Consider the following 27,971-nt stretch of genomic DNA (forward strand, 5'->3'; position numbering starts at 1 on the left):
CAAGCTCAACATTCAGAAAACAAAGATCATGGCATCTGGTCCCATCACTTGATGGGAAATAGATGGGGAAACAGTGGAAACAGTGTCAGACTTTATTTTGGGGGGCTCCAAAATCACTGCAGATGGTGATTGCAGCCATGAAATTAAAAGACGCTTACTCCTTGGAAGAAAAGTTATGACCAACCTAGATAGTATATTAAAAAGCAGAGACATTACTTTGCCGACTAAGGTCCATCTAGTCAAGGCTATGGTTTTTCCTGTGGTCATGTATGGATGTGAGAGTTGGACTGTGAAGAAGGCTGAGTGCCAAAGAATTGATGCTTTTGAACTGTGGTGTTGGAGAAGACTCTTGAGAGTCCCTTGGACTGCAAGGAGATCCAACCAATCCATTCTGAAGGAGATCAACCCTGGGATTTCTTTGGAAGGAATGATGCTAAAGCTGAAACTCCAGTACTTTGGCCACTTCATGCAAAGAGTTGACTCATTGGAAAGACTCTGATGCTGGGAGGGATTGGGGGCAGGAGGAGAAGGGGACGACAGAGGATGAGATGGCTGGATGGCATCACTGACTCGATGGACGCGAGTCTGAGTGAACTCCGGGAGATGGTGATGGACAGGGAGGCCTGGCATGCTCCAAATCATGGGGTCGCAGAGTCGGACACGACTGAGCGACTGAACTGAACTGAACTGAGTTTTGTTGAGTTAATTCACACAAAGAGGAGACTTCCAAGTTATGAGTCGGGGAATACCTCATCATTGGCTGACTGATGATTTATGCCCACAAAGCGAGCTCAGTAAGAGCAGCGCACTGCACTGCCTGGAGAGCAGCGGGGACCACCGGGCTCTGTAGTTGTTGGGCTGCCGCGTGTGCATCCGCCCCCAAGCAGGCAGAAGCAGTGCCAGAAGCGCCAACTCTACGGCCATGAAGGAACCCGAGGATGTACTTTCCACCAATAATAAATACCTCGGCCTAACGTGCTGTTTTTTTCTTATGTGAAATAACAGATTCCCAAAAGGATGAGCGACCCCAGGGGCAAGGCGACAAAACTGATCTACCTCTTATCTGCTCTTGCGGTGCAACAATCCACATACACTTCCCAGCGATTGTGGTATCTAGGATAAGTATGTGGATGACAGAGTCCAGTCCAGTCTTCCCTGCCCTGCCCCGGTCAGGTGAAACCAAAGAGAGAGGCACAGGTGAGGGGTTTCTCTCTCCCTGACCTGCTTCCCACTTAGATGCTTCTGGACAGTCTCTCTCAACTCTCCAATGCTAGTGGAAGAAAAACTGACAGAATCCCAGACTCCCCACTTCCATTGACATTTAAAGGTCAAGTCTCCCTGTATGGTACATAATGATATTTCCCACCCACATGTGTGAAAAGGATGGCTGTGAGAATTACTGGAAGGAGGAGGGAAACTTTCAAAGTTCACTGGGGCAAAAGGACTTGATTTAATGCCATTTTTGCAGGAACACTTAAGCTAAGAGAGCTTGTGTCATAAATAAGGAGTTAAGGAAAATGAAAACCAAAGGATGAGTTCATCCAGCTATTGTTTTTCACCTCTGTTCTTTACTGATTTTAATATGGCTACCCTCTCAATAAATAAAGACTCCTAAAAGAACAGGACCAAAGCCCTAAATAAGATCTGATTTTCAAACATTTTCTTTTAGAGCATTCTTGAGTGCTGGGCTCTTAGTGCCGAAGAACAGGTATTACCTCTACAAGAGACTCCATCTGTGGTAAAGCCATTGGGCCTAGCTCCATTTTAACTTCACCATCTAAAGGAGGATTTTAGTTTGGAAGAATCACATATTTACTATGTAAGATAAGGTATGTGTTAGTCCCTCAGTAGTATCCGACTCTTTGCGACCCTATGGACTGAAGCCTGCCAGGTGCCTCTGTCCATGGGACTTACCAGGCAAGAATACTGGAGTGGCTTGCATTTCCTTCTCCAAGGATCTTCCCAACCCAGGGATTGAATGGAGGTCTCCTGCATTGCAGGCAGATTCTTTGCCTGCATACTAAATGTACTAAATAGGTACTAAATACATTTAGTATATATTTCATTACAAATGTACTCCCTCTGACCCTCCAGGCACGTGGAAACCTTTTTTCCAAGAACTAAAAACATCACAAGGACATTCTGTTCACTTTCTGGTGTCTGCACTTCAGTTCCTTCATTATGAACTTACTGGTGATTGATCCCTGGTGGGGGCTCACATTTGAAAATGACTAACAATTTCAATTTATTGTTTATTGTGTACCAAATGTCAGAGATCTCATCTGGTCTCTGCCAGTTCTGCAGGGCAGGGATTATCTGCATTTTACCGATGAGAGGACTGAGGTTCAGACTGGTTAAGCAGCTTGTTCAAGGTTACCAAGATTGCCAGTGGCTGCCTAGAACAGAAACTTAGGTCTGCCAGACCTGAATCCATACAAAACCATTCTAGGGATGATGTTATTGTTTCCATATCTTTACTGATGAAGTAGGTCAAATGAATTGTGCATTTACTTCTGGTAACATGGTGATCACAGGATTTGCTTCCAGAAGTACATGTCTGACACTCACCCGAATAGAGTAAAGTTTGTGGAGAGATTAAAGTGATTTTAAATTTTGTAAAGACATGAAGAATTTCTGTGTAGCAACACAAGAGGGCACTCTAACCCTCTTTGATTTGAGAACACATCTTTTTGTGTGTGTGTGTGGTTAACACACCTCTGAGCCTTGAATCCCAGTGTGGGTTCTGCTCTGATTACTTGTATGAACTTGCACTTTTAGATTCAGACTGGAGTTCAACTTCTCCCTTTGCAGAATTAGGAAGGTGAGTGAAATGAGCTTTAGGATCTCTGGACAGGGAGGCCTGGTGTGCTGCAATTCATGGGGTCGCAAAGAGTCAGACACGACTGAGCGACTGAACTGAACTGTCTAAAGAATCGAAGGATACTAACTCATTAACAGTTATTTAAAGGAATTTATGACCCTATTTTAACAAGGATTGTTAAGCACTGCAAAGAAGTAAGATATGTTCCTTTCATACTTGATATACTTAAACTGGGCTTCCCAGGTGGCCTTAGTGGTAAAGAACCTACCTGCCAACGCAGGAGACATAAGAGACTCCGGCTGGATCCCTGGGTTGGGAAGATCCCCTGAAGGAGGGCATGGCAACCACTCCAGTATTCTTGCCTGGAGAATCCCATGGACAGAAAAGCCTGCTGCAGAGTCAGACAGTAAAGTGTCTTAGCACGCACACTTAAACTGAAAATGAGCTTACTGATTTATCTATTTGCAAAAAGCAAATCATTCCCAAGCCTGGCAGTGGTATTTACTTTTGCCTCATCTGAGAATTGCTGGAGAAATTCTCTCCCCTCTCACCAGCTCAGGTTGGCAGGGATAGATCTGCACTATGCAGCTGAATACATTGGCCAGTAGTTTGCTTCTTGTCTAGCATTTAGGTGACTACTAAATTTAGCTGGTACTTCAAATCAACCGGCATTTGATTGCTTTGTAGGACATTTCTATGGAATTTGTTGTGGGGGCTTTGAGAAAAACACCTTCCTAATTACCTAGCGTGGGCTGAAATTTTTCACAGGGCAGGGTTATTTTAAGATTCATTGGACAAACTGCTGAATGGCTGAGATCCAGGGACGCTCCTCAGCTAGATCCTCTCAAAACAAGAGGGATTTTCTTTTTCTTGTAAATGATGGACTAAGTCAGGAGCTCTGACAGGGGAAAAGCAAAAAGGGATTGGGAAAATCCAACAAGAAGTGGTCTAAGTTACAAGAAATGATGGGTTTAAAGGAAATTTGTACATTGCACACAGCAGGGAAAGTGAAGGAAAATACACCCACCCAGGGAGACAAGTGTTCTGACAAGCACACACCTGCTGAAAGCCTCTGTTGACCTTTCCGCCGAGAGGCAGAAAGACGTTTTTTTTGCTGGGGCTTGCTGGGTTATCACTACACAGTCCCCTTCAACCACTGGGCTGCTTTTGTTCTGAGTCCAGAAGAAGCTTCCTAGATGTGAGGTCTTGGAAAAAAAACTAAAAGTGACTTGTTCAGCCAGAACAGGTGAGCAGGCAGTCCTTCAAACACAACTGTCCTCAGGGGCACTCAGGCATTAGAGGTCTGGCGTGGAGACATGTGCCTCGGATGAAAAGAACACTGCCCTTTATTCCAGCCAGCACAAAGAATTGAAGTTACAGCCCCACGTTAGGTCAATTTCCAACTCTACAGATGTCTTTTATTCTGATGCAATTAAATGAATTTGGCAAGACCAAGTTTTTACAATCCTAGGATTGTTATCAGAATTTCTCTTGCAATTTGCTTAACTTCTCTGTACCTCAATTTCTTTCTTTGTAAAAATGGAGATAATGATAGTACTTACACCACTGAGTTGTAAAGATTAACTGGGTTCATGTAAATCAAGCAGAGCTTATCTGGTGCCTAGTAAGTGCTCTCTAAGTGTTATATAAGTAAGCTTTTCTGCCTATTACTACACTACTACTACTACTAATGCCTTGGGACACCTTGAGAAGACTCTGCCATGCAGTTATAGGTTCTGTCTTACATTAGGCACTATTACTCACTTTGTCTGTGTGTCTTAGTTTCTCTTTAAATTAACTAGAAACATCTGCTTTTTAAATTCTTTTTTTTTTTTTTTTTGATATTTCAAGATTTCATGTCTCTCTCAGCTTTCAGTTGCTCCCTTTTTTCCTTTGAACCTTCCTTTGAACAAGTACATAGACACCGAGTATACAGAGATGACAAGACACAGTTGTACAGAGTGAGGGGAACACAGGTCCCAATGACATATAACATGTTCTATTATGGAAGTGCGCCCAGAAGAGCTTCTCAAGCTGTGTCCTGCAGGATGAATTGTAATTAGCCAAGTGAAGTGGAGGGTCTTGGGAGGAAGAGTGAAATGGGTGAGGAAGACTGGAGACATGAAAAGAGCCAGTGTATGCTCTTTCAGGGTGTTATTTAGGCCCTGTATGGTCATTGGCTCCCTAGTGTCTACAAGAAAAGGCATAAGGTGCTCAATATCACATTGAAAACCCCTCTCTGTCTGTCCAGTGCTTTCCCATGTCTTCCTCTGGTTGCTTCTACAGGTCATCGCATTCCTTCTCTGTTTCCTGGAGGTACACTTGCTTTCCTACCTCTAAGTTTATTCCTTCGGTTCCCTCTGTCTGGAACGCCCTCCTCCCTGTTTCGGAATCCCCCCATCCCTCAGTGCAGCTCAGGTGCTGTGAGTTCAGCTGTCCTTTGACCCCTACCTGGAAATAACCTCTCCTTTCTCCTGGTCCCTAACACAAGTTGCTTGTTTCATTACTGTGGTACTCACTCTACTTCTATTGGTTTTACTTGAATCTTAGTATCTCGCCTGTAAGATTATATACTGTACTTTGCTAATTTTTAAATTTCCTATAGTATCTAATATGATGCTATAGGATCAAAAAGGATTGTTAATGATAATAGCTATATATCCAAAATTTATGCTTGTTTTGTACTGGGCAATATTCTAAGCCCACTGCAAGGATCACCTTACTTAATTCTTAAACACATTTGTTGTATAGTAAAGAATTTAACCTTGTCCAAAGAGAGGTCTGGTCTTTGTCTTAGGCCTCAGGGAGGCAATCTCTTAAGCCCTTGGAATATTCTGCCTGATAAGAGTATCTCTGTTTACCTGAGAGCTTTGGGACAACATCAAAAAGTCTGAGGATGTGATTTATGACAGGAGTTTTGAGTCATGCAGGAACAGGCTTGACCTCTGTGGGGCAGGATGCTGAGATCAGGCATGTGGACCCTCAACAAAGACTCTGGACACCAAGGACTGGGTAAGCTTCCTCAGTTTGCAATGCTTTGTGTGTTTCATCATGTATCAATAGCAGGACAGCAGCTCTGTCCATGTCTTCAGAGGAGACGACAACTGGAAGGTCCACATTTGGGATTTCTTTGGACTCTCCATGTGGTTGATTGTAACTTGTGGCCTTTAGCTGTATTCAATAGAAACTGAGTATAATAGCTTTTGGTGAGCTCTGTCAGTTCTTCTAGCAAACTGCAAACCTAAGAGTGACCTTGAAGACCCCAAACTTGCAACTGGTGTCAGGGTAAGGGCGGACTTGTGTACTGTGCTCCCTCTTACTTTGCACTTCTGAAATAAGTACTATAATTATTTCCATCTTACAGATGAGAAAACTAAGCCACAGAGAGGTTAAACTGTGTATTTGAAGTCAAACTTTTTATTTGAGGTCACATAACTATTATCTAGGATTTGACCCCAGGGCCACTAAAACAGAAACCACCCTTGGAGCTACTTCTATATATTGCCTCTGATATGAATAAAAATTAAAGATAGATATAAAACTGTGAGGTTCTAAGTCAGAGAAAACAAGACCTGGAGCTGACTGTGGCTTAGATCATCAGCTCCTTATTGCAAAATTCAGGCTCAAATTGAAGAAAGTAGGGAAAACCACTAGGCCATTCAGGTATGACCTAAATCAAATCCCTTATGATTATACAGTGGAAGTGACAAAAAGATTCAAGGGAGTAGATCTGGTAGGCAGAATGTCTGAAGAACTATGGACACAGATTCATAACATTGTATAGGAGGTGATGACCAAAACCATCCCCAGGAAAAAAAAATTCAAGAAGGCAAAGTGGTTGTCTGAGGAGGCTTTACAAATAGCTGAGGAAAGAAGAGAAGTGAAAGGCAAAGGAGAAAAGGAAAGATATACCCAAATGATGCAGAGTTCAAGAGAATATCAAGGAGAGATAAGAAAGCCTTCACAAGTGACCAATGCAAAGAAACAGAAAAAAATAATAGGATGGGAAAGACTAGAGACCTCTTTAATTGGAGATACCAAGGGAACATTTCATGCAAAGATGGGCACAATAAAGGACAGAAATGGTATGGACCTAACAGAAGCAGAAGGTATTAAGAAGGGGTGGCAAGAATACACAGAAGAACTATACAAAAATCCCTTAATGACCCAGTTAACCACAATGATGTGGTCATTCACTTAGAGCCAGACATCCTGGATGTCAAGTGGGCTTTAGGAAGCATTAATATGAACAGAGCTAGGGGAGGTGATGGAATTCCAGCCGACTTATTTCAAATCTTAAAAGATGATGCTGCACTCATTATGCCAGCAAATTTGGAAAATTCAGCAGTGGCCACAGGGATGGAAAAGGTCAGTTTTCATTCCAACCCCAAAGAAGGGCAATGCTAAACAGTGTTCAAATTACTGTACAAATGCACTCATTTCACATGCCAGCAAGATATGCTCAAAATCCTTCAAGCTAGGTTTCAGCAGTACGTGAACCAAGAACTTTCAGATGTGCAAGCTGGTTTTAGAAAAGGCAGAGGAAGCAGAGATCAAATGGCCAACATATGTTGGAACATAGAAAGAGCAAGGGAATTCCAAAAACCACATCTACTTCTGCTTCATTGACTATGCTAAGGCCTTTGACTGGGTGGATCACAACAAACTGTGGAAAATTCTTAAAGAGATGGGAATATCAGACCACCTTACCTTACCAGGAACAACAGACTGGTTCCAAATTGCGAAAGGAGTATGTCAAAGCTTATATTGTCACCCTGCTTATTTATCTTATATGCAGAGTACTTCATGAGAAATGCTGGGCTGGATGAATCACAAGCTGGAATCAAGATTGCTGGGAGAAATATCAGCAACCTCAGATATGCAGATGATACCACTTTAACAGCAGAAAGTGAAAAGCCTCTTGAAGGTGAAAGAGAGTGAAAGAGCTGGCTTAAAACTCAACACTCAGAAAACTAAGATCATGGCATCAAGTCCTATCACTTCATGGCAAATAGATAGGGAAAATGTGTAAATAGTGCCATATTTCATTTTCTTGTGCTCTAAAACCAATGTGGACAATACTGCAGGCAAGAAATTAAAAGGCACTTGCTCCTTGGAAGAATAGCTATGACAAACTTAGACAATGTATGAAAAAGCAGAGACATCACTTTGCTGACAAAGGTATATATAGTCAAAGCCATGATTTTTCCAGTAGTCATGTATGGATGTGAGATACACACATCTTTGGGCCATGAAGATGGCCCAAAGAATTAATGCTTTCAAACTGTGGTGCTGGAGAAGACTTTTGAGAGTCCCTTGGGCTTGCAAGGAGATCAAATCAGTCAATCCTAAAGAAAATCAACCCTAAATACTCATTGAAAGGACTGATGCTGAAGCTGAAGCTCCAATACTTTGGCCACCTGATGCGAAGAGTGGACTCACTGGGAAAGACCTTGATGCTGGGAAAATTGAGGGCAAGAGGAGAAGGGGGCAAAAGAGGGTGAGATGGTTGGATGGCATCACTGACTCAATGGACATGAGTTTGAGCAAACTCAGGGAGATGATGATGGACAGAAAAGCCTGGTTTGCTGCAGCTCATAGGGTCACAGAGTCCAACATGACTTAGCAACTGAATGACAACAAGATAAAAAATATTAAGAACAGACATAAAAATGAATATGTCTTTAAATGCTAAAGATGTTTATGGCAGCTTTTGTAGGAAAGCATCTTGTATTACGACTCACTTATTTGATGTTTATGAATATGGCAATAATTTTGATCTGAACAGACTGCAATTGTGCATATTAAAATAGGTCTGTGGCCTGAGCTAAGAATATACTTATTTGCAAAAGTATGTAGAGAATTGAGCCTGATGGTTATTAAGTACAACAAAATATCTGTTAAAAAACACCTTGGAATCCTTGGGAAAAATCTCATTGTCCCTTGCTACTGCTGCTGCTAAGTCGCTTCAGTCGTGTCCGACTCTATGCGACTCCACAGACGGCAGCCCACCAGGCTCCCCCGTCCCCGGGATTCTCCAGGCAAGAACACTGGAGTGGGGTTGCCATTTCCTTCTCCAAAGCATGAAAGTGAAAAGTGAAAGTGAAGTCGCTCAGTCGTGTCTCTTAGCGACCCCATGGACTGCAGCCTACCAGGCTCCTCCGTCCATGGGAGTTTCCAGGCAAGAGTACTGGAGTAGGGTGCCATTGCCTTCCCACTTTAATTACTTGTATGCGATTCAGGTCACAATTTTTCGTCTGTGAGCTTGCATGACTTAACCATGAAGATTTAACTGCTTTTTGCCCTGTGCTGCTTGGGACACTGGTGGTAATTATCTCCACGTCTGTCACTGACAACTGACTGCGAGATTTTGAGGATGGGGATCATATCTAATTCATGCCCATATCTCCATGCTTAGTAAATTTCTGGCATATAGTAGGTATTGAATACATGTACATAGAATAAATACAAGTATGCCTGTTTGAGTGAATAGCTCTTTGCTGCTGCTACTGCTAAGTCGCTTCAGTCGTGTCTGACTCTGTGTGACCCCATAGACGGCAGCCCAATAGGCTCCCCCGTCCCTGGGATTCTCCAGGCAAGAACACTGGAGTGGGTTGCCATTTCCTTCTCCAATGCATGAAAGTGAAAAGTGAAAGTGAAGTCACTCAGTCGTGTCCGACTTTCGCGACCCCATGGACTGCAGCCTACCAGGCTCCTCCATCCATGGGATTTTCCAGGCAAGAGTACTGGAGTGGGGTGCGATTGCCTTCTCCAAGGCTTGCTGAAGGTAGATGAGCCTAGATCTCCTCATCCTTTCCCAAACTTCTCTTTAGTCCATCCATCTTCTTTAAAGAGGTAGAGTTTACTCTCTGCACCTTCCCTCCCCCAGCACCCGAATGTCCCCAGCTCCATTTATCTCTATTTGTCCTTCTAGCTGTTATCTGGGTCAATGAAGAGGAATGTGTTAGAAAACACAGAGGACAGAAATAAACCAGAAAGAATGATGAAAGGAACAGCTAGAATAAAATACGGTATTGCACAATTTAAAAAAGTCCCAGAGAGTAGATTTCCTGCAACTTAAGCTCATGTAAATTATCTTTTAATAACATCTCCTTGGGGCTTACTATCCTATGCACCTAAATTACTTACTATCCTATGCACCTATGTCCTTGGGGGGAAAAAATCCACATTTATGGAGAACTTGACTCCATTCTGATAAGGGCGGAAAGCCTGAGGCATCTTTAGGATGTACAAGATAGAGCCAGCACGGATCCGAGGTTCATTATCAGGGGCCTGCTTAGCAGTTTCCCAAACCAATGAATAATATCTTTAAAGCTTGCCAACCCAGTGGGATAAACTTGATCCATCATACTTGATCATCTTCCATGGGGCATGTGGGAGAGTATTAAAAATAACCATTATACTTTCAGCAAAACTTAAGAGGGCCATGTAGCCAATTTAATTTTTAATCAGTTGCCTATTTAATTCATATTTATTTACAGTGCAAAAAAGCAACTGTGTTTTGAAGCAAGGCAGAACATATGAAAGCACAGGATGTAGATCAACATATTTTTCATGTTCTGAGAAGCCAAAGGACATGCCATTTTCTGAGAACAGACCTCAGTCTGGGAATCCAGAGAGCTGCTCCTGGTCTAGCCCAAGTGGCTTGATAAGCTAGAGAAAACTGAAATAAATCAGGGGTTCTCATGGTGCTTTCAGACCTGGAATGTTGTCAAGTGAAATATTTATATATAACAACAAATGCAAGTAAAGCTTCTCTGGTTCAAAGGCCTGTCCAGACAGTCCCACTTCTGGCCTCGAGATGTCCTTGTGGGGCTCCAGGGGGAGCCAAGCCTCCTAAGAACTCTGCAGGGGATCAAGAGAATTCATTGCTTGAGACAGTCTCCAAATATCCTATGATTTATGTAAGTCAAAGTGTTTTTCAATTCCACGTATGGGAGGCATTTTATATAGATGGGTATCTATCTTTCTTTGAAAGACTTTCTCTTCCTTAAATGTCCGTTAGACACTAATATCCAAATAAGATACTGTAGAGGTAATTCATTAATAAGAAATTCTTCCTCTATCTTGCTAATTACAACTCTGATCTGTCTCTGAACAGATGGCATAATTTTTGGTGAAATAACACCTCACAGGGGGCATTTGGTCATCCTCTGATGAGGCTTCTCAGTTCTGGAATAATCATACTTTAACAACTTTTCCTTTCAACACAAAAGAAAGAACAATATGAAGGTTTAGGGAGAACAGGAAAATGTTCAGAGTAGGAGAAAAATTAGATTAAATACTCAACTGCAAAATTCTCCTGCTTTTACTAAGCCTCCTGGTGTAACCCTAGATGTCAATGTGTAAAATAAATGGTATTTGATAATGTGGTAATGTAACTATTAATAAAAAGTTTCCATTTCACAGTTGGTTTGTGGTGTGGTACACATAGCTAACCTCCCCTTCCCCACTGCAAGCTGATAACATGGTAGGGGAAAGAATGAAACAAGAAATGACAGAATTCTTACAGAATAAGCAGAACAGTAAACAAGTTTGGGAGGGTTGGGAGGGTCACTTATCTATGACTAGAAGTTCAGGATAGCTTTCTTGAAAGAAGTAAAATTTTAGTTGAAATCTAAATATGTATACACACACACACACATATATATATAATGAAGACACTAATTTCAAACTCAAATCATCTTACATTGAATATAATAGCAGATGTGAGTGAGTGTAGGTTGGGCAAATTGTAAGATTTAGCTCTGGAAATCATTTCCACTGGATGAGATCTATTTCTTCTCCCAACTCTGAAATATTCTATGGGTACTTCAAACCCAGAATGTCCAAACTAAATATATCTGTTTCCCTCCATCACTCCTAAAACCCTAAAACTCGTGTATTTCTATTTCTGGGAATACCATCTCCCTACTGCCAGTTACCCCAAACAGGTGTAGGTTCTCTTTGACCCTCCAATGACTCGCCAAGACCCGCTGACACTTCCTTCTATATATCTCCCACAACCGTCCTTTCTCTTTTATCCACATGTCACTGTCTTCCTCAGGTCAATATCATCTCCCACTTGGATGAGCTCATCAACGATCTAAGTGGTCCCCTTGATTCCCGTACTTCCCAACTCAAATACCTTTTGTGGACTGCAGCCAGAGTGATCCTTCCAAAACACAAAGCTTCTCTGTCATTCATCTGCTTAACACTCTTTCTGTGCCTTTTAAGGTAGAGCGAAATCACTTTAAGGGTTTTCCTGGTGGTTGAGACGGTGAAGAATCCGCCTGCAATGCAGGAGAACCAGATTCATTCCTTGGGTTGGAAAGATACCCTAGAGAAGGGAATGGCAACCCACTCCAGTATCCTTGCCTGGAGAATCTCAGGGACGGCGGAGCATGGTGGGCTGCTGACTGTGGCGTTGCACAGAGTCAGACACGACTGAAGCGACTTACCAGCAGCAGCAGCAGCAGCAGCAAATCACTTTAAGGGTTTCCCTGGTGGTTTAGACGGTGAAGAATCTGCCTACAGTGCAGGAGACCCTGGTTCAATCCCTGGGTTGGAAAGATCCCCTAGAGAAGGGAATGGCTACTCACTCCAGTATTCTTGTTTGGAGAATTCCATGGACAGAGGAGGCTGGTGGGCTACAGTCCATAGAATTCCATGGTCAGAGGAGCCTGGTGGGCTACAGTCCTTGGGGTTGAAAAGCTGGACATGATTGAGTGACTATACAGTCAAATCACCTTAACATGGCTTCCAAGACCTCTTGGTATCTGTCACTTTCCTCCCGGCCCCCTCCTCTTTGCCTACAGTAAACTACAGCGAACTATCCGGGTTTGTTAAATGGGCCATTCTCTTTCTTCAAGGTCTTCATCCATATTGTTTCATCTCCTAGGATACTCCTAGCCTTATTCCTCTTATTCTGGAGGCTGGTTCTGATGTGTTCTTCAGATTACAATGTATTCATCATTTCCTTCTGGGGGTGTTCCTGTCTCCCTGTTAAGATATCCCTGCTGTATGCTTCTATCAACAGCAATCTTTACCTCCCTCATCATCGTACATAGCGCATTGTATTATAATCGTTTGATTAAATGCCCATTTCTCCAACTAGATTGTAAGCTCTCTGAAGGCAGGAGCCATGTCTGTATTGATCATCACTGAATCACCAGTGCCCAGGAGAGAACCTGGCATATGGAAGATAATCAACACATATGTATTAAGTAGACTGAAAGAGATAATGAATTTCTCATATTACCCCTCAGCAGCCCTAATAATGAATGGGTCATTTTGTTTCTCTTCACCCTATGCAGTTATTTTAGGGTTTCTAATCCATTCCTGATCAAGTCTTTAACTAGCTGCTTTTTCGCCTTTGGGATAATGTTTAATGTTTCATCTTGGCATGACACATAAGGCTCATTAGCCTACTTTCCCGGCCTTCTCTCCATTACTTTGTTTAAGTGAAATGGATGCTTGGGTTTCCTCACAGAAACCTTATCTCCCAGACCCCTGCACTGCGTCACTCTTCTCTCTACCTGTAACAACTGGATACAAACTCATTGCTCTTTATGCTTCTTACATCAACCCAAGGGTGATCTCCTCTTGGAAGTCCAATCTACCACGCTTTCCTCCTCCTACCAATCATGGAATAGGGGTTGGTTTTCTGAGTGGTTTTGTGCCCTGTGTATTTTTATCTATAATGTTCAAACTTTGGCTTTCTACTTTTATGATCAGAACTTCATTAAGAGTAGAGAGAATAATCTTATTTATCTCTCTATCACCTAATTTAACACAGTACCTGCCATAAAAGGGCCACTTGATAAATATCCTTTGAATACTTCCCTTTTAAATAAATATCTTTTTAAAAATACAGGTAATGAGAAGCAAAAGGAGCAAACAAGCACCAGTAATATTTTTTAGCTAAGTTGACATGATGTGCTCATATTATTCCTATGAGGGTCTATGCAGATACCTCTCGCCAGAGGAATCTCTTAAACTCAAACCAGGGAGGAAGGAGAGAGGGAGGGGAGAAGGGAGAGAGAGAATAGGGAGGGAGAAATGGTTGGATGGACGCTGCCTTCACCTTTATCTGTTCAGCATGTGTTTTTTTGCCTGGCTTTAATACTTAAGCATGTTGCTTTCAGTATCTAAGCCTTCAGTCTGCCAGAGTCTAGGATGTCCCTTCTCACCATCACTGCAGACACGTCCAAGCTCCAAGACATTTGCATTATCAGGTACAACTGCTTCCTATATTTTTTCCTTTACTTAGATTTTGTTAGGTCTGTACAGAGGGAAAAAAAAATACTGATAGAATATTCTCTGAGAAGACATAATGCCCCCCCCGCCAATAGTTCTAGAGTAATTGGAAATTATTTTTCAAAACCCTGTTATTCTCTTAGAAAATATCAACTGCTTAGTAGCCAAGGAATCCAAAAAAGACTGCTGATGTCTCATAGATAACACGAGGTAGACGTCCCCTGAGAGTGGTATAGGTCTCTGGGGCCAACCCACGTGACCTGGGAGCTACCCAGAGCTCTACTAATGCCATCCTCCCAGGGACTGTTTGAGCCTCACTGGCATTCAGCAACCTAACTCCCACATTTCTGTAGATGTGAGAAGGTGGAAGAACTCTTACTCACCACGTGTGTGTAAATGCTCAGACAGATTTAGTCACAGGTCTCCTCCACCTAAATTTGCTTCTTGACGTGTGTTCAAATTCTTTTCACACACACAAATACACCCACCTATTACAATTTCTATAAATAATCTCTCTTCTGCAGGCCTGGTATGAAACTCTAATTAGGGTTAGTCAGCATTTACAAAGTGGTTTGTGCTTTTCTCAAAGGCAAAGTTACAGGAGCTAAAGCTCTTCACGGCCATTCTCTCTAGTGTGCCTATACCTAAAAGCTCTTAGAGGTCAGGGAGAGTTGTGGAGCCAGCCTGTCATGTGGAGCAGAGATCAGGTCAGAGCACGTGTCAGAAACCAAATCCCCAGCCTCAGTAGCTTGTCTGAAACAGCAGCCTGCAGGTGACAGCAGCAGGCTCACAGGATCTGAAATGTCCGTGGGCATGTCTTGCAGGATTTTTAGAAAGGGGAAGCAACAGCAGGCTCTAGAACTGGGGCTCCTGAGGGTGAGACTAAGGGCATGGCTCAGTGTATGTGCACTGCGTGTGGGTTGGTGATGGGTAGTGTGTGCGCATTTGCGTGTGTGGATGATGCATATGTTTGGAGGGATCAGGAAGCCTTCCACCGCCGCGGAAGGTGTTATAAAATATGTAAAGAGATTTGTTTAAAGGAAAGCATTTTGCGATATTCCTACTCTTCATCTGGTGATAAAATGACTGGGTTAGGAGTGTAAGTTCTGGGGCCATGAGGAGAGCAGAAGCACATTTAGCAACATGGTCCTGTCACAGAGAGTCAAATTTTCCCAAAGCCTTTGGATGGCTGGAGACGACAAAGTTTGGGATAGGGGGATAAAGTAGCTGAAGAGGATTTCTGGCTCTCTTGATCGGTTCCCCACAGATAGCATTTAAGACTCCTTTGGTACTCACAATCTGGGCTACCCACCAGGTAGCCTTCCCTTAACTCCAAGTCCCCTTGAAGGGATGACCAATCAAGTTACCCTGATCTGGTCAGAGAACATGGAGCCACATGGCTTAATTGGAAGGTTAACTTAACTAGACTGCAGATTACCTGAAGGAATAGACTGCATTTTACAACTCTTTTTGCTGTCCATTCCCAACATAGGCTTTCAATAAATGACTACCATGACTAATTTTTTTTTAAAGATGCATTATTTTGTGACAGATGCTGTTCTTAGCATGCTCTATGAATTTATTTAAATTCTCAAACTAACCAAATGAGGTAGTGCCACTATTATCTCTGTTTTGAAGAGATAATAATGAGCATTGAGACACGGAGAGGTTAAGTAACTTGCTCAAGGTCACAGAGTCATGAGGGGGCAGAGCTGGGATTCAAATCCAGACAGTGTGGCTTTAGCATTCATACTCCAAACCAACCCATGGTTCTACTTCTTACAGATATGCATGATTCCTGAATTTCTTGTGGCTTTCGTGGGACTGGGCCAGGGAAAGGATCTCAGGAAGTGATGAACCTTCTTAGAAGAGAAACCTATTAATACAAATACTAAATCATAGCCTCTTTTTATTTCTCACCATGACCACCTTGAAGAAAAAATGAAACACAACAGCAACAAAAACATACTCCCACTTAAGATACGATTTTGGTTGTGTGCGATTTTTTTTTTTTTTCTTGATTGGGTCGGCCCTGGTAGATTAGGCTTGGTCCTTGGTTTTCCACAGCCTCAGATTCCACAGCCTCTGTAAGTGAATGAGTCTCTTCTAGGGCCAGCTCATGGTTTGTGATATCCCCAGAGTGGCACCAACATATCCTTCTGGTTCCACAGTGGATCTTGTGCCATTTTGGGTCCCCATTCCGGTGAGATACACCAGACCTGATCCAACTTCCAGATGCAGGACTGGAGTAATGATTCCCTCTGTCCTTCTCTCATAGGGGTTCTGTCTCCCTGCACACATGTGGGAAGTGAGTGTGGGGCCACAGGAGAAGAGCTATAGAAACTGTCAAGTAGTCAAAGGCAGGACTGCATAGGAAAAGGACAGGGTTCTAGAAGGATGAAAGAGGAGAGGAGGGCATATCATCCGCCAGGTGAGAGCAGAGAACGCTCTGAGAATTGAGAGCAGTGAGGTCTGCATGAGGGCTGGTGCTGGAAAGGGAGAGGCTGGGACACAGGCCAGGTCAGTGGAAGGAAGGGGAAGAGTGAACAAGAAAGTAGAGCAGGCTGAAGCTGTAGCCACACTGGAAACACGAGACGTTCACATCTGACCAGGGCAGAGGGAAGACAGAAAGGATGCGAGGTGAAAGAACTGTTCCCAGGCTAGAGGTGACACCAGAGACCTGCTTCTGATCCTGCTGACCATCTGACTCTGACTCAGAATTTCCATGGCCAATGGGGCTCAGTGATGAGCCTTATCTCAAGCTACAGTAATATTGTGCAAAGATAATAAGAAACGGATTGGAAAATATTCAGAGTGTTGCATACGGCATGCACAGAAGGTGAACCTAACCTATCTATTTGGTTTAGCTCTGATCACAGGTGAACATGATGGGGACTGCAAGCCACTTCTCCAGCATTCTTACTGTCCTGTTCCATGCACTAAACGACTGACTCAACAGTTATCAGTGATGAAGCTGCTATCCTGTGCTAGGACTTAGGATTGTAAAGGGAAATAAGCCATATTCTCTGTGTACAAGTTGTACCCAGATGATGTGGAAGAAGATGGATGGAGAAGTGTAATGATAAAGATGTTAACAAAGCCTTCCTAAGGGGCAACAAAGGCAGTCCTCCCGCCATTTCCCAAATATACCTCCATTCCTAAGCTTAACTGCTTTATTTCAAATGGAAAGCTCCCTTCCCTACCCTGACCCCTCCAGGCCATATTGAAATTCTGAACATTCTTCAAATTCCAGGTCAAATGTCATTTTTTTCAAGAAAGTAGTTTCTATTCTTAAAAGCTGAAATTAATCTCTTCATTCTATGTGCTCAATCATGTCCAATTCTTTGCAACTCTCTGGATTATAGCCCAACAGTCTCCTCTGTCCATGGGATTCTCCAGGCAAGAACAATGGAGTGGGCTCCCATTCCCTTCTCCAGGATATCTTACTGACCCAGGGATTGAACCCTGGTCTCCCACACGGCAGGCAGACTCTTTATCGTCTGAGCCACCAGGGAAGACCTAGTTGCTACTCTTAAAAGCGGAAATTAATCCTTCCATTCTATGTGCATCTGTAACACTATTTACATCTTTGTTCTAATATTTAACCCAATTAGTTTTTTAAAATTGTGTATGGTGAATACAAGTGTGTGTTTGTGTGTGTGTGTATGTGTAAATATCTCTAAGTTGTAAGCATGTTTGACAGTAGGATTGATGCCTGATTCTCCCACAGGCCTGAACATGAGGTTTCTTTAAATGTACTCAGAGTATGTACAATTTGAACTACTCTACAGTACAGAATGGGAAAGACTAGAGATCTCTTCAAGAAAATGAGAGATACCAAGGGAACATTTCATGCAAGGATGGGCTCGATAAAGGACAGAAATGGTATGGACCTAACAGAAGCAGAAGATATTAAGAAGAGGTGGCAAGAATACACAGAAGAACTGTACAAAAAAAGATCTTCAAGACCAAGATAATCACGATAGTGTGATCACTCACCTAGAGCCAGACATCTTGGAATGTGAAGTCAAGTGGGCCTTAGAAAGCATCACTACGAACAAAGCTAGTGGAGGTGATGGAATTCCAGTTGAGCTATTTCAAATCCTGAAAGATGATGCTGTGAAAGTGCTGCAGTCAATATGCCAACAAATTTGGAAAACTCAGCAGTGGCCACAGGACTGGAAAAGGTCAGTTTTCATTCCAATCCCAAAGAAAGGCAATGCCAAAGAATGCTCAAACTACCACACAATTGCACTCATCTCACACGCTAGTAAAGTAATGCTCAAAATTCTCAAAGGCAGGCTTCAGCAATACGTGAACCGTGAACTCCCTGATGTTCAAGCTGGTTTTAGAAAAGGCAGAGGAACCAGAGATCAAATTGCCAACATCCGCTGGATCATGGAAAAGGCAAGAGAGTTCCAGAAAAACATCTATTTCTGCATTATTGACTATGCCAAAGCCTTTGACCATGTGGATCACAATAAACTGTGGAAAATTCTGAAAGACATGGGAATACCAGACCACCTGACCTGCCTCTTGAGAAACCTGTATGCAGGCCAGGAAGCAACAGTTAGAACTGGACATGGAACAACAGACTGGTTCCAAATAGGAAAAGGAGTACTTCAAGGCTGTATATTGTCACCCTGCTTATTTAACTTATATGCAGAGTACATCATGAGAAACGCTGGACTGGAAGAAACACAAGCTGGAAGCAAGACTGCCGGGAGAAATATCAATAACCTCATATATACAGATGATACCACCCTTATGGCAGAAAGTGAAGAGGAACTAAAAAGCCTCTTGATGAAAGTAAAAGAGGAGAGTGAAAAAGTTGGCTTAAAGCTCGACATTCAGAAAATGAAGATCATGGCATCCGGTCCCATCACTTCATGGGAAATAGACGGGGAAACAGTGGAAACAGTGTCAGACTTTATTTTTTTGGGCTCCAAAATCACCACAGATGGTGACTGCAGCCATGAAATTAAAAGAAACTTGGAAGAAAAGTTATGACCAACCTAGATAGTATATTCAAAAGCAGGGACATTACTTTGCCAACTAAGGTCCTTCTAGTCAAGGCTATGGTTTTTCCTGTGGTCATGTATGGATGTGAGAGTTGGACTGTGAAGAAGGCTGAGCGCTGAAGAATTGATGCTTTTGAACTGTGGTGTTGGAGAAGACTCTTGAGAGTCCCTTGGACTGCAAGGAGATCCAACCAGTCCATTCTGAAGGAGACCAGCCCTGGGATTTCTTTGGAAGGAATGATGCTAAAGCTGAAACTCCAGTACTTTGGCCACCTGATGTGAAGAGTTGACTCATTGGAAAAGACTTTGATGCTGGGAGGGATTGGGGCAGGAGAAGAAGGGGACGACAGAGGATGAGATGGCTGGATGGCATCACGGACTCGATGGACGTGAGTCTGAGTGAATTCCGGGAGTTTGTGATGGACAGGGAGGCCTGGTGAGCTGCGATTCATGGGGTCACAAAGAGTCGGACACGACTGAGCGACTGAAGTGAACTGAACTGAACTGAACTGAACTGACAGTCTGCTTTAGGATGCTAAAGTGAGAAGACTTTGCTTCATTTTAGCAATTGTGAGTCCTTGTCTGCGCATGCCAAAAATCATTTCTTGTTCTGAAAAGGCATAAAAAAGTAATAACCTTCACAAAATTGACCTAGTCATTTTTCTATGTTTGTAGGTGAACAGGCAAAAAAAGAAACAAAAAACCTTCAAGCTAATCAAATAATTTTTTTGGAAAGGACTCTACCCTGGTGGCTCAGAAGATATAGAACCTGCCTGCAAGGCAGGAGACTCATGTTCGATCCATGGGTCAGGAAGATCCCCTGGAGAAGGGAATGGCTACCCATTCCAGTATTCTTACCTGGAGAATTCCATGGACAAAGGAGCCTGGCAGGGTACAGTCCACGGGATTGCAAAGAGTTGGACATGACTGAAGGGTTTTCGCTTTCACTTTTCTAAATTTCATTTAATCCAGCATCTTAGTTACAAATGAGGAAACTAAGACCTAGGAAATTCAGATACTTCTATAGTATCAAACAGCCAGAATCAACAATATCAAATTTCCAGACCCTTATATTCAATGCTCTTTCCAATAGACCAAATAGATTATTTTTAAAAAGAGAGAAAACATGTTTTTTTTTTTTAAAAAAAAGAAATAGAACTAAAATTCATAGAGAAGAATTCATTGGAAACCACATATATTATAGAGAAGAATTTTCCTATCAGTCCATTGTCCACAGAAAAAAATCATGCTTTCACTAACATGAACAAAATTGTTTGTAGAGTTTAAAGCTTTAATTAAAAAATCTCACTTTTCCAGACTTTTCACCCTTAAGGTCTCAAATTATTCTATGCAGTTGGCAGGGAGAACTGTTCTGAGGTTCTCCAAGATAGGTCAATATGTCTGGGTGAAACTAGTCATTAACAGGAGCTCTTAACAGTTGTGGGCACGAAATAACACATCAAGGCTTTGCTGAGAGGTGCACGTTCATGCTTGTTCTCTCCCATCACGACTTAGGCAAATGCAATAGATGCACTCAAATCTGACATAGTGAACTCCATCCCAGTTCCTCTATTAAGGTCAGAACCCCTGCCTTTTCCCTGCCCTTTCCCATGTCACTGCTGCCCCACTCCCACCCTGACAGAACTGACCCATAGTAAAGACACCCTGAGTTAGCATACACAAGCACATGTGCACATATAGAATAGGTCTAAGCACTACATTTGAATTTAAAACTTACTGGATCCCAGTTTCAAATGGGGATATTTTACTGGCTTCTGTTTCTGGACAGGGATATATATGGGGCTTCCCAGGTGGCTCTGTGGAATCTGCCTGCTGATTCAGGAGACACGGATTCGATTCCTGGGTTGGGAAGATCCCCTGGAGAAGGAAATGGCAACCCACTCCAGAATTCTTGCTTGGAAAATCCCATGGATGGAGGAGCCTGGCAGGCTATAGTCCATGGGGTTGCAAAGAGTCAGACATGGTTTAGTGACTAAACATCAACACACACATACATTAGTGTGTAACCTAGAAAGCATATTAAAAAGCAGAGACATCACTTTACCAAAAAAGTCTGTCTAGTCAAAGCTATGGTTTTTCTAGTAGTCATGTATGGTTGTGAGTTGGACTATAAAGAAAGCTGAGCACCGAAGAATTGATGCTTTTGAACTGTGGTGTTGGAGAAGAGAGTCCCTTGGACTGCAAGGAGATCCAACCTGTCAATCCTAAAGGAAATCAGTCCTGAATATTCATTGGAAAGACAGATGTTGAAGCTGAAACTCCAGTACTTTGGCCACCTGATGCGAAGAACTGACTCACTGGAAAAGATCCTGATGCTGGGAAAGATTGAAGACGGGAGGAGAAGGGGATGACAGAAGATGAGATGGTTGGATGGCATCACCGACTCGGTGGACATGAGTTTGAGTAAACTCCAGGAGCTGGTGATGGACAGGGAGGCCTTGCATGCTGAAGTTTATGGGGTTGCAAAGAGTTGGACACAACTGAGTGACTGAACTGAACTATTATATATATATAATAGATAGATAATAGATATATAATATGTATACATATCTATGTATACGTCTAGCTAGACAGTGATATATAATTGGTCAGATAAAAAAAATCACCCAGTTTTAAAAATTCTTCCATTTGTTGCAGAGAACAGTCGGAAAACTAGTTTTCAGTTACAGAACTCTCCCCCTTCCCTCCCTCTAGCTGCTCTGAACTTCCCAGGGCCTCCTTAGGGGCACAGGGAGAGTGCATGGGTATTGGAGCCAGCTACATAGGAGCTTAAATATTACTTCTGCTGTTTGTTACTTGTGTGATCTTGAGAAAATTACTTAATCTCTCTGGACAGTAATTTTCTTATTTCTAAAATGAGGTTACTACCCATCTTGGAGGGGTAAGTGTTTGAGGTAATATATGCCAGAGAGTGCCGTGTGCGTGTGCTCAGTGAATAATAACTATTATGACGAAGGTGATGATGAGGGAAAAAGGAAAAGAGGAACAAGGAGGAAGATGGTGGCCTCCACTTCCCCACTGGCTGTCTATGTTCCAGAATCTCTCAACAGGTCCTGGCAGAACTCGACTGCTAGTCCTTAGCTGGGGAATATGAAGCTTAAGGTAGAGAAAGGAGCACTAGCATCGAGGAAGGGGTGTAGGGAGGGGCTGGGGGAGGAGGGGGAAAGGGTTCACAAATGGCTAGCATTTAATATGCGATTTTCCTCTTCTGGGCTTTATATCTTTGCATACACTCATGTCCCATCCGCTGCTAGGAAAAGGGCATTCACAGCAATGAGTTCAGTATCTTTTGAGCAGTCAAGGACACTTTTTTTTTTTTTGCTTAGAAGGACAAGACTTCACAAAGCAGTGGCTGAACAAATTTCTGTGCCCCCTCAGTGGATAACCACAGAATTTCCAGTTGCAGCAGCAGGCCCCACTATTTGCTAACTCTGGCAATTCTAGTAACTGGGAGAAACCCTAGAGATTACAGAACAAATGTCCAGCTCCTTTTTGGAGTCATGGGGTCAGAGTACACAGCCACATCATGGGCAGAGCTGCTGCTGTGGTCTGAACTGTCCAAAGTACAGCAGGAAGGAGGAAGTCTGAGCCTACCCAGACATGCCCCGAACAACAGGGTCATTTTGTGCCTGCCTAGGATGCCATTCTGTTTGCAAACACATTCTATTTGCCGTACCACCCAACAAAACAATTCCATCAAAAAGCCTAAAGACAAATGACTCACGTTAAAAGAGGCCTGTGCATCATTTCAGCAGTGACTCCACAGGCGTCAATTAAACAAGGAAAAGACCTGTTCTGAAGCACAACCGTCTATCTCCCAGAAAGCCGTAGTCAATGGCTGATAAAACACAAGTGATCATAACTATAAAGAGATTTAGCAACCCACTCCTTGCTCAAAAGCAACAAGAGCCTATGAAGACGAAGAACCTGGAAGACCTCCAAAAGAAGAGGCAACTCAGGGAAGGCTGCACCTGAAGCCGGCACAACTCTTCCTCATGCATAGAAAGCAAAGACCTGGGGTTGCATGAGGTCATCCTGTCTGCCACCAAAAGGCAGACTGCTCCCCGGGATGTCTGGGAGTTTGCCTGGTAGTCTAGGGATGAAGACAATTGTTATGCCTCCAGGTGAGAGAAAGGATTGGCAGTGGTCCATTCCCCTGCTCCTGGCAGTGCTTTCCAAGTATCAGAATCTAGACCTTGCCTAGCACACAATACCAGGATCACTGTAGTCAACCTCCTTCCCTGGAAACCCAGCTTTAATCAGCTTTTGGATGGAAGGTAAAGGACAAATCTAATGAGAGCGTTGTCACAGTACAAACCCCTCAGGAGGGAGAGCGGCTGGTGCAGAAGTGGGTTTCAAGCCTTCAGTTCTAGATCAGCCAGGCAGACACCTGTGTATATATAGACAAAGCTTCAAACACCACTTCTTCATCACACCTAATGACTGGCTGTGACAAACACCTGTGTTCTCTATTTCTGGCTTTTCCAACAACAATAATATGTGTTTGGATACTCAGTCCTAGTTCTGAATCTCTTGTTAAATGCTAATCTGTTTCTTGTTTCTCCACTATGCAAGGTCAGATAAATGAGAAAGAAAACACTTTACAGTGTTAATTTTGATCCAGATCTAAAATTGTTCATGACTTTTTATTCATTACCTTGATCTCTCTTTTTATTTTGAGTGATTCAAGAAAACACATCTTTCATATAACCTAGCCCCAACACTAAGAAGGTAATGTTCTTAGAATGAGTCTATTCAAGAACAAAACAAAAAGACCCAAACAAACCAAAAATGGGGCTTCCATTCTCAAGTCCCTTTTTGCCAATGAGGCAGTGTACTTAAATCTCTTTACAGCAGCTGCTTCAATGTTAAGCTTTTAGTTGGAAATAAAAAGAGGTTTAGTTAAGGTCAGTGACAATTATTTTCTCAGCACAATAGAAAGGCAGCCCAACCCATTAACCACACTAAAGCGGCAGAAGCAAACAGAGTGGGTACAAGTAGGAATAGAAGAATACCTGGAATTGCCAGATTGGAAAGGGGGACGTTGTGGAGGTGAGAAGGGAGTGAGGCCATCCAGTCGGCATTGCAGACCTCCAATGTCTTTGTCCCGCTGGGGTTGGGGGAGCAGATGGTCCCCATTCTGAGTTTCCTTCTTACCTTCCTAAATGCTAGCATCCCTTTCTGTCAGTCAGCTGTCCAAGCTCAGCCCAGTGCCACTCATTCAGCGATCATCATCGCCCAGGTTATCCAGCATTTCAGGGCCAGCTTTGTCACGCCAGTCTTGCCCAAAGGCCTCCGTGCCCCAGGAAGACGCGGGGCAAGGACGAGATTCCCCAGCCCCGAGTCCCCGCAGCACCCGCAGTCCCCACCCTCACCGACCCAGCCGCTGTTCCCTTAATCTGCTCAGACCCAGCTTCGTTAAACTTCTTACGTTCCCCCTCTGGACCGGGGGAACGTAGGCCCCTCGAAATAAATCTGACAGAAACTGAACGTCCTACGAGCAGCCACGCCTGGAGCCACTCACACGACAGGTGCCCACGCGACACACAGACACGCCGGTGTGTCTATACACTCGTGAGCGCCCGGACGCACCATCCTCAGCTTGATTTACGCTTTTATGAGTGCCACTGGGCTGGCACATAAGCTGGACCTGCTTGATCTCCCTCCTCCGGCTCCTCCGCACTGTTCCCCCTGCCCTGTGGCTTCCAGAAGGCGCTCAGAAGTCTAACCGGCGGCACCCGGACTCCCTGCGGCCCCTCCCGGCACTGCCGGGCAGATTTGCCGGGCAAGGCGGCTTGTGATTGGCCGCTGGCAGAGGGCGCTCCGATTGGCCCGCACCCTCACAGGCTGCCCCTCCGAGCGGCGCCCCCCCCCCCGCTGCCCGCCCCGACCCCCACCTTCTGTTACTCCTGCCTTCCGGCGTTTATAGCCGCCGCAGAGACTGCGCGCAGGGGAACATGCATGCTTGGACGAGTCAGGGCTTGGATCGGACAGGTCTTTCCTCTGGCCTTTCACACAGTCAGCACAGAGGTTAAACGCAACCACGCGTTGCCCTCCTTCTTTCCCTTACACACACAGACACACACACATACACACACGCACAATTACAATTACACAGGGAGTATATAACATTTCCAATAAACCATACAGGCAGCAGAAATATGAGAGATAAAGAGGCTGAGAAAAGAGCACTATATCGTATCTGAATGACAGTATCAAGGATGATTTGTATTTGAACCATTACCTAATTAAGATTCAGGTACACACTACTTGGAGAAGGCAATGGCACCCCACTCCAGTACTCTTGCCTGGAAAATCCCATGGATGGAGGAGCCTGGTGGGCTGCAGTCCATGGGGTCGCTAAGAGTCGGACACGACCGAGCGACTTCCCTTTCACTTTTCACTTTCATGCATTGGAGAAGGAAATGGCAACCCACTCCAGTGTTCTTGCCTGAAGAATCCCAGGGACGGGGGAGCCTGGTGGGCTGCCGTCTATGGGGTCGCACAGAGTCGGACACGACTGAAGCGACTTAGGAGCAGCAACAACACACTACTTATTCCCATTTTGCAGAAATGGAAATGATACTTTACATTAGCATTGCCTGTTGTTTGGAACTTTCTTCCAAATTATTTGTCCCATTTGCTCTTCACAGTATCCCTAAAAGTCAGGCAGGGTTGGTGGTAGGTTGGTGATACGATCCCCTTTTCATATTAGAAATGAAAAGTCCGGGAGCCTTCTGGGAACAGTTCATGTGGCGGCCCTATTTGGAAGAACCATTTTGGCATAAGACCCTTGAGCCCAGAGGCTTGTGGGCATAGAAACCCATTTTTGTGCTTTTTTCAATATTCCCTACACTCTCAAATGGTCCTTTTCCACGGTGTAAACTATAGGGCCTCTGTAATGATGAGAACTTTGTACATCGATAACCACAGGAACACCCTGGCAAATAGGCAAATGGAGAAAAACAACCAGACCTTGATGGTGGGACCCTGGAAGGTGTCAGGCCAGGCAGCTCCCCAGTGACTCTGGAGGGCTTACGGGAAAAGGAAACAGCAACTTCTGCCAAAAGCAGACAGAAGGCTCCAGTACAAACAGACCTCTGGGTGAGCTGACACTTAATCACCGAGTGGCCCCACCTCTTCATCTCCAAGGTAACTACACAGCAGCAAAGCAACTTTTCTGTACACTTAACTCTTGCTGTATGGTGCCCCCTTTTGACATTTCATTAAATTTCCTCTTCTAGCCTATTACTAATGTTCCTTTAAACCTGCTTTTCAGCCTTTTGAGCTGTGTAATAAGACCAAAAGTTTTGTTTGTTTCCTGAAGGAGTGAGTGAAAAGTGAAAGTGAAAGTCGCTCAGACGTGTCCGACTCTTTGCAACCCCATGGATTGTGTAATCCATGGAATTCTCCAGGCCTGAATACTGGTGTGGGTAGCTTTTTCCTTCTCCAGGGGATCTTCCCAACCCAGGGGTCAAACCCAGGTCTCCTGCATCGCAGGCAGATTCTTTACCAGCTGAGCAACAAGGAAGACTTGGTTAGTAAAAAGAAAGTCTACACTATTTATCATACAGCTTCTGATTTTTAGAGAGCACTACAGTGTAAGTGCTGTACATGTTGGGAATGACTGTCACCTAGCAGTTTTAGTCAATGAAATGCTCTCTCACCCCCACCCCATATTCTTGAAGGAGTATCCCAAGATTTACTTTTGAAATGTCTCCTTTTCTGGGCTTCCTTAAATGTACAACTAAAAAAAAAAAAAAAACCTCAAAGGAAAGCTGCTTAAAGAAAACAGAAAGTGTTCTTTCAGCTTTACCTGGAATGTTAATTTCAATGACTTTTCCCCCTTATTTTTGAGCTCTTAATGGAAAGAAGGAGCAGAATAAAAACACATTAAACCTTAAACTGAGAGAGATCACTGTGAGAGAACAGGAGAAGTGGAACCAGTTCTCTAGAAGACGTTTTGCACCTCTGGCTGTTTTCAGTCAAAACTACTTAGATTGTGTAAGAAAACATTCAAAAGAAGATAGCATGCTCTCCATATATTCTTGAGTCAGTGCTGGAAGAAATTTTGCAGGTAAAGACACAGCCTCTAGTACAGTACTTCGCATGTAGCAGGTGTTCTATAAACATTTGTTAGAAGGAAGGCGATGCTCAGTAAACATGCCCTGCTGGTTTCCAGGCAGTACTTTAGAGCAGTGCTTTTCAACCTTTAATGTGCAAATCAGCCATATTCTGATTGAGTTGGTCTGAGACAGGCCTGAGATTCTTTGTTTCTAACCAGATTCGAGCTGCTTCTGCTGCTACTGGTTCAGACCATGCTTTGAGTAACAGGGCGTTAGGAAATAAGCTCATTTGCTAGGTGGGAATATGCACTGCATTTTCACTCTCTTTTCTGAGGTTTTATAACATTTTAATATCACTTTCATAATGAAAAAATAAACTTGCATTAAAAATCCCAGCTGAGAATTTCTAAGTATTAGAGAATAATTTTTCCATCATACTGTCTTGGAAACCAAATTATGAGCGGAATTTTTATACTATGCCACATCAGCTTTGGAAAAACTAATTTTAAAATATAGATTAATACCTAGAGTATGAATGGTTAACATTTTGTTACATACTGTATTATGAAAAAAATTAAGCCGAGAGGAGACTAAATTAATAGGAGGATTGAATTTTAAAGCAAGTCCATTTTAATTGACAGTTACAACCACGGGAGTGTTGATCCTGTGCAAATCATTTTGATAGGTGCTAGGAATGGAGGAAAAGTTAAAAGCTGGCATATGATGAACATCAGATAATATATAATCCAGGAGAAAAGAGAGTCAAATATGTGAATTTCAAAA

General features: G+C 43.3%; 1 protein-coding gene across 1 annotated transcript in view; it reads right to left on the bottom strand.

The window, feature by feature from the left end:
• The window catches only part of PLCXD2 (phosphatidylinositol specific phospholipase C X domain containing 2), a 63,089-nt gene extending 38,216 nt beyond the window's left edge, over positions 1-24,873 (bottom strand). Inside the window, exon 1 of the mRNA XM_040224634.1 lies at positions 24,138-24,873. Coding sequence (XP_040080568.1) covers positions 24,138-24,297 — 160 coding nt within the window. The 5' untranslated portion in view covers positions 24,298-24,873. The remainder of the gene's footprint in view (positions 1-24,137) is intronic.
• Between the last annotated feature and the right edge of the window lie 3,098 nt (positions 24,874-27,971).

The sequence above is a fragment of the Oryx dammah genome, unplaced genomic scaffold, assembly GCF_014754425.2.
Source record: "Oryx dammah isolate SB20612 unplaced genomic scaffold, SCBI_Odam_1.1 HiC_scaffold_2, whole genome shotgun sequence".
Classification (NCBI taxonomy): domain Eukaryota; kingdom Metazoa; phylum Chordata; class Mammalia; order Artiodactyla; family Bovidae; genus Oryx; species Oryx dammah.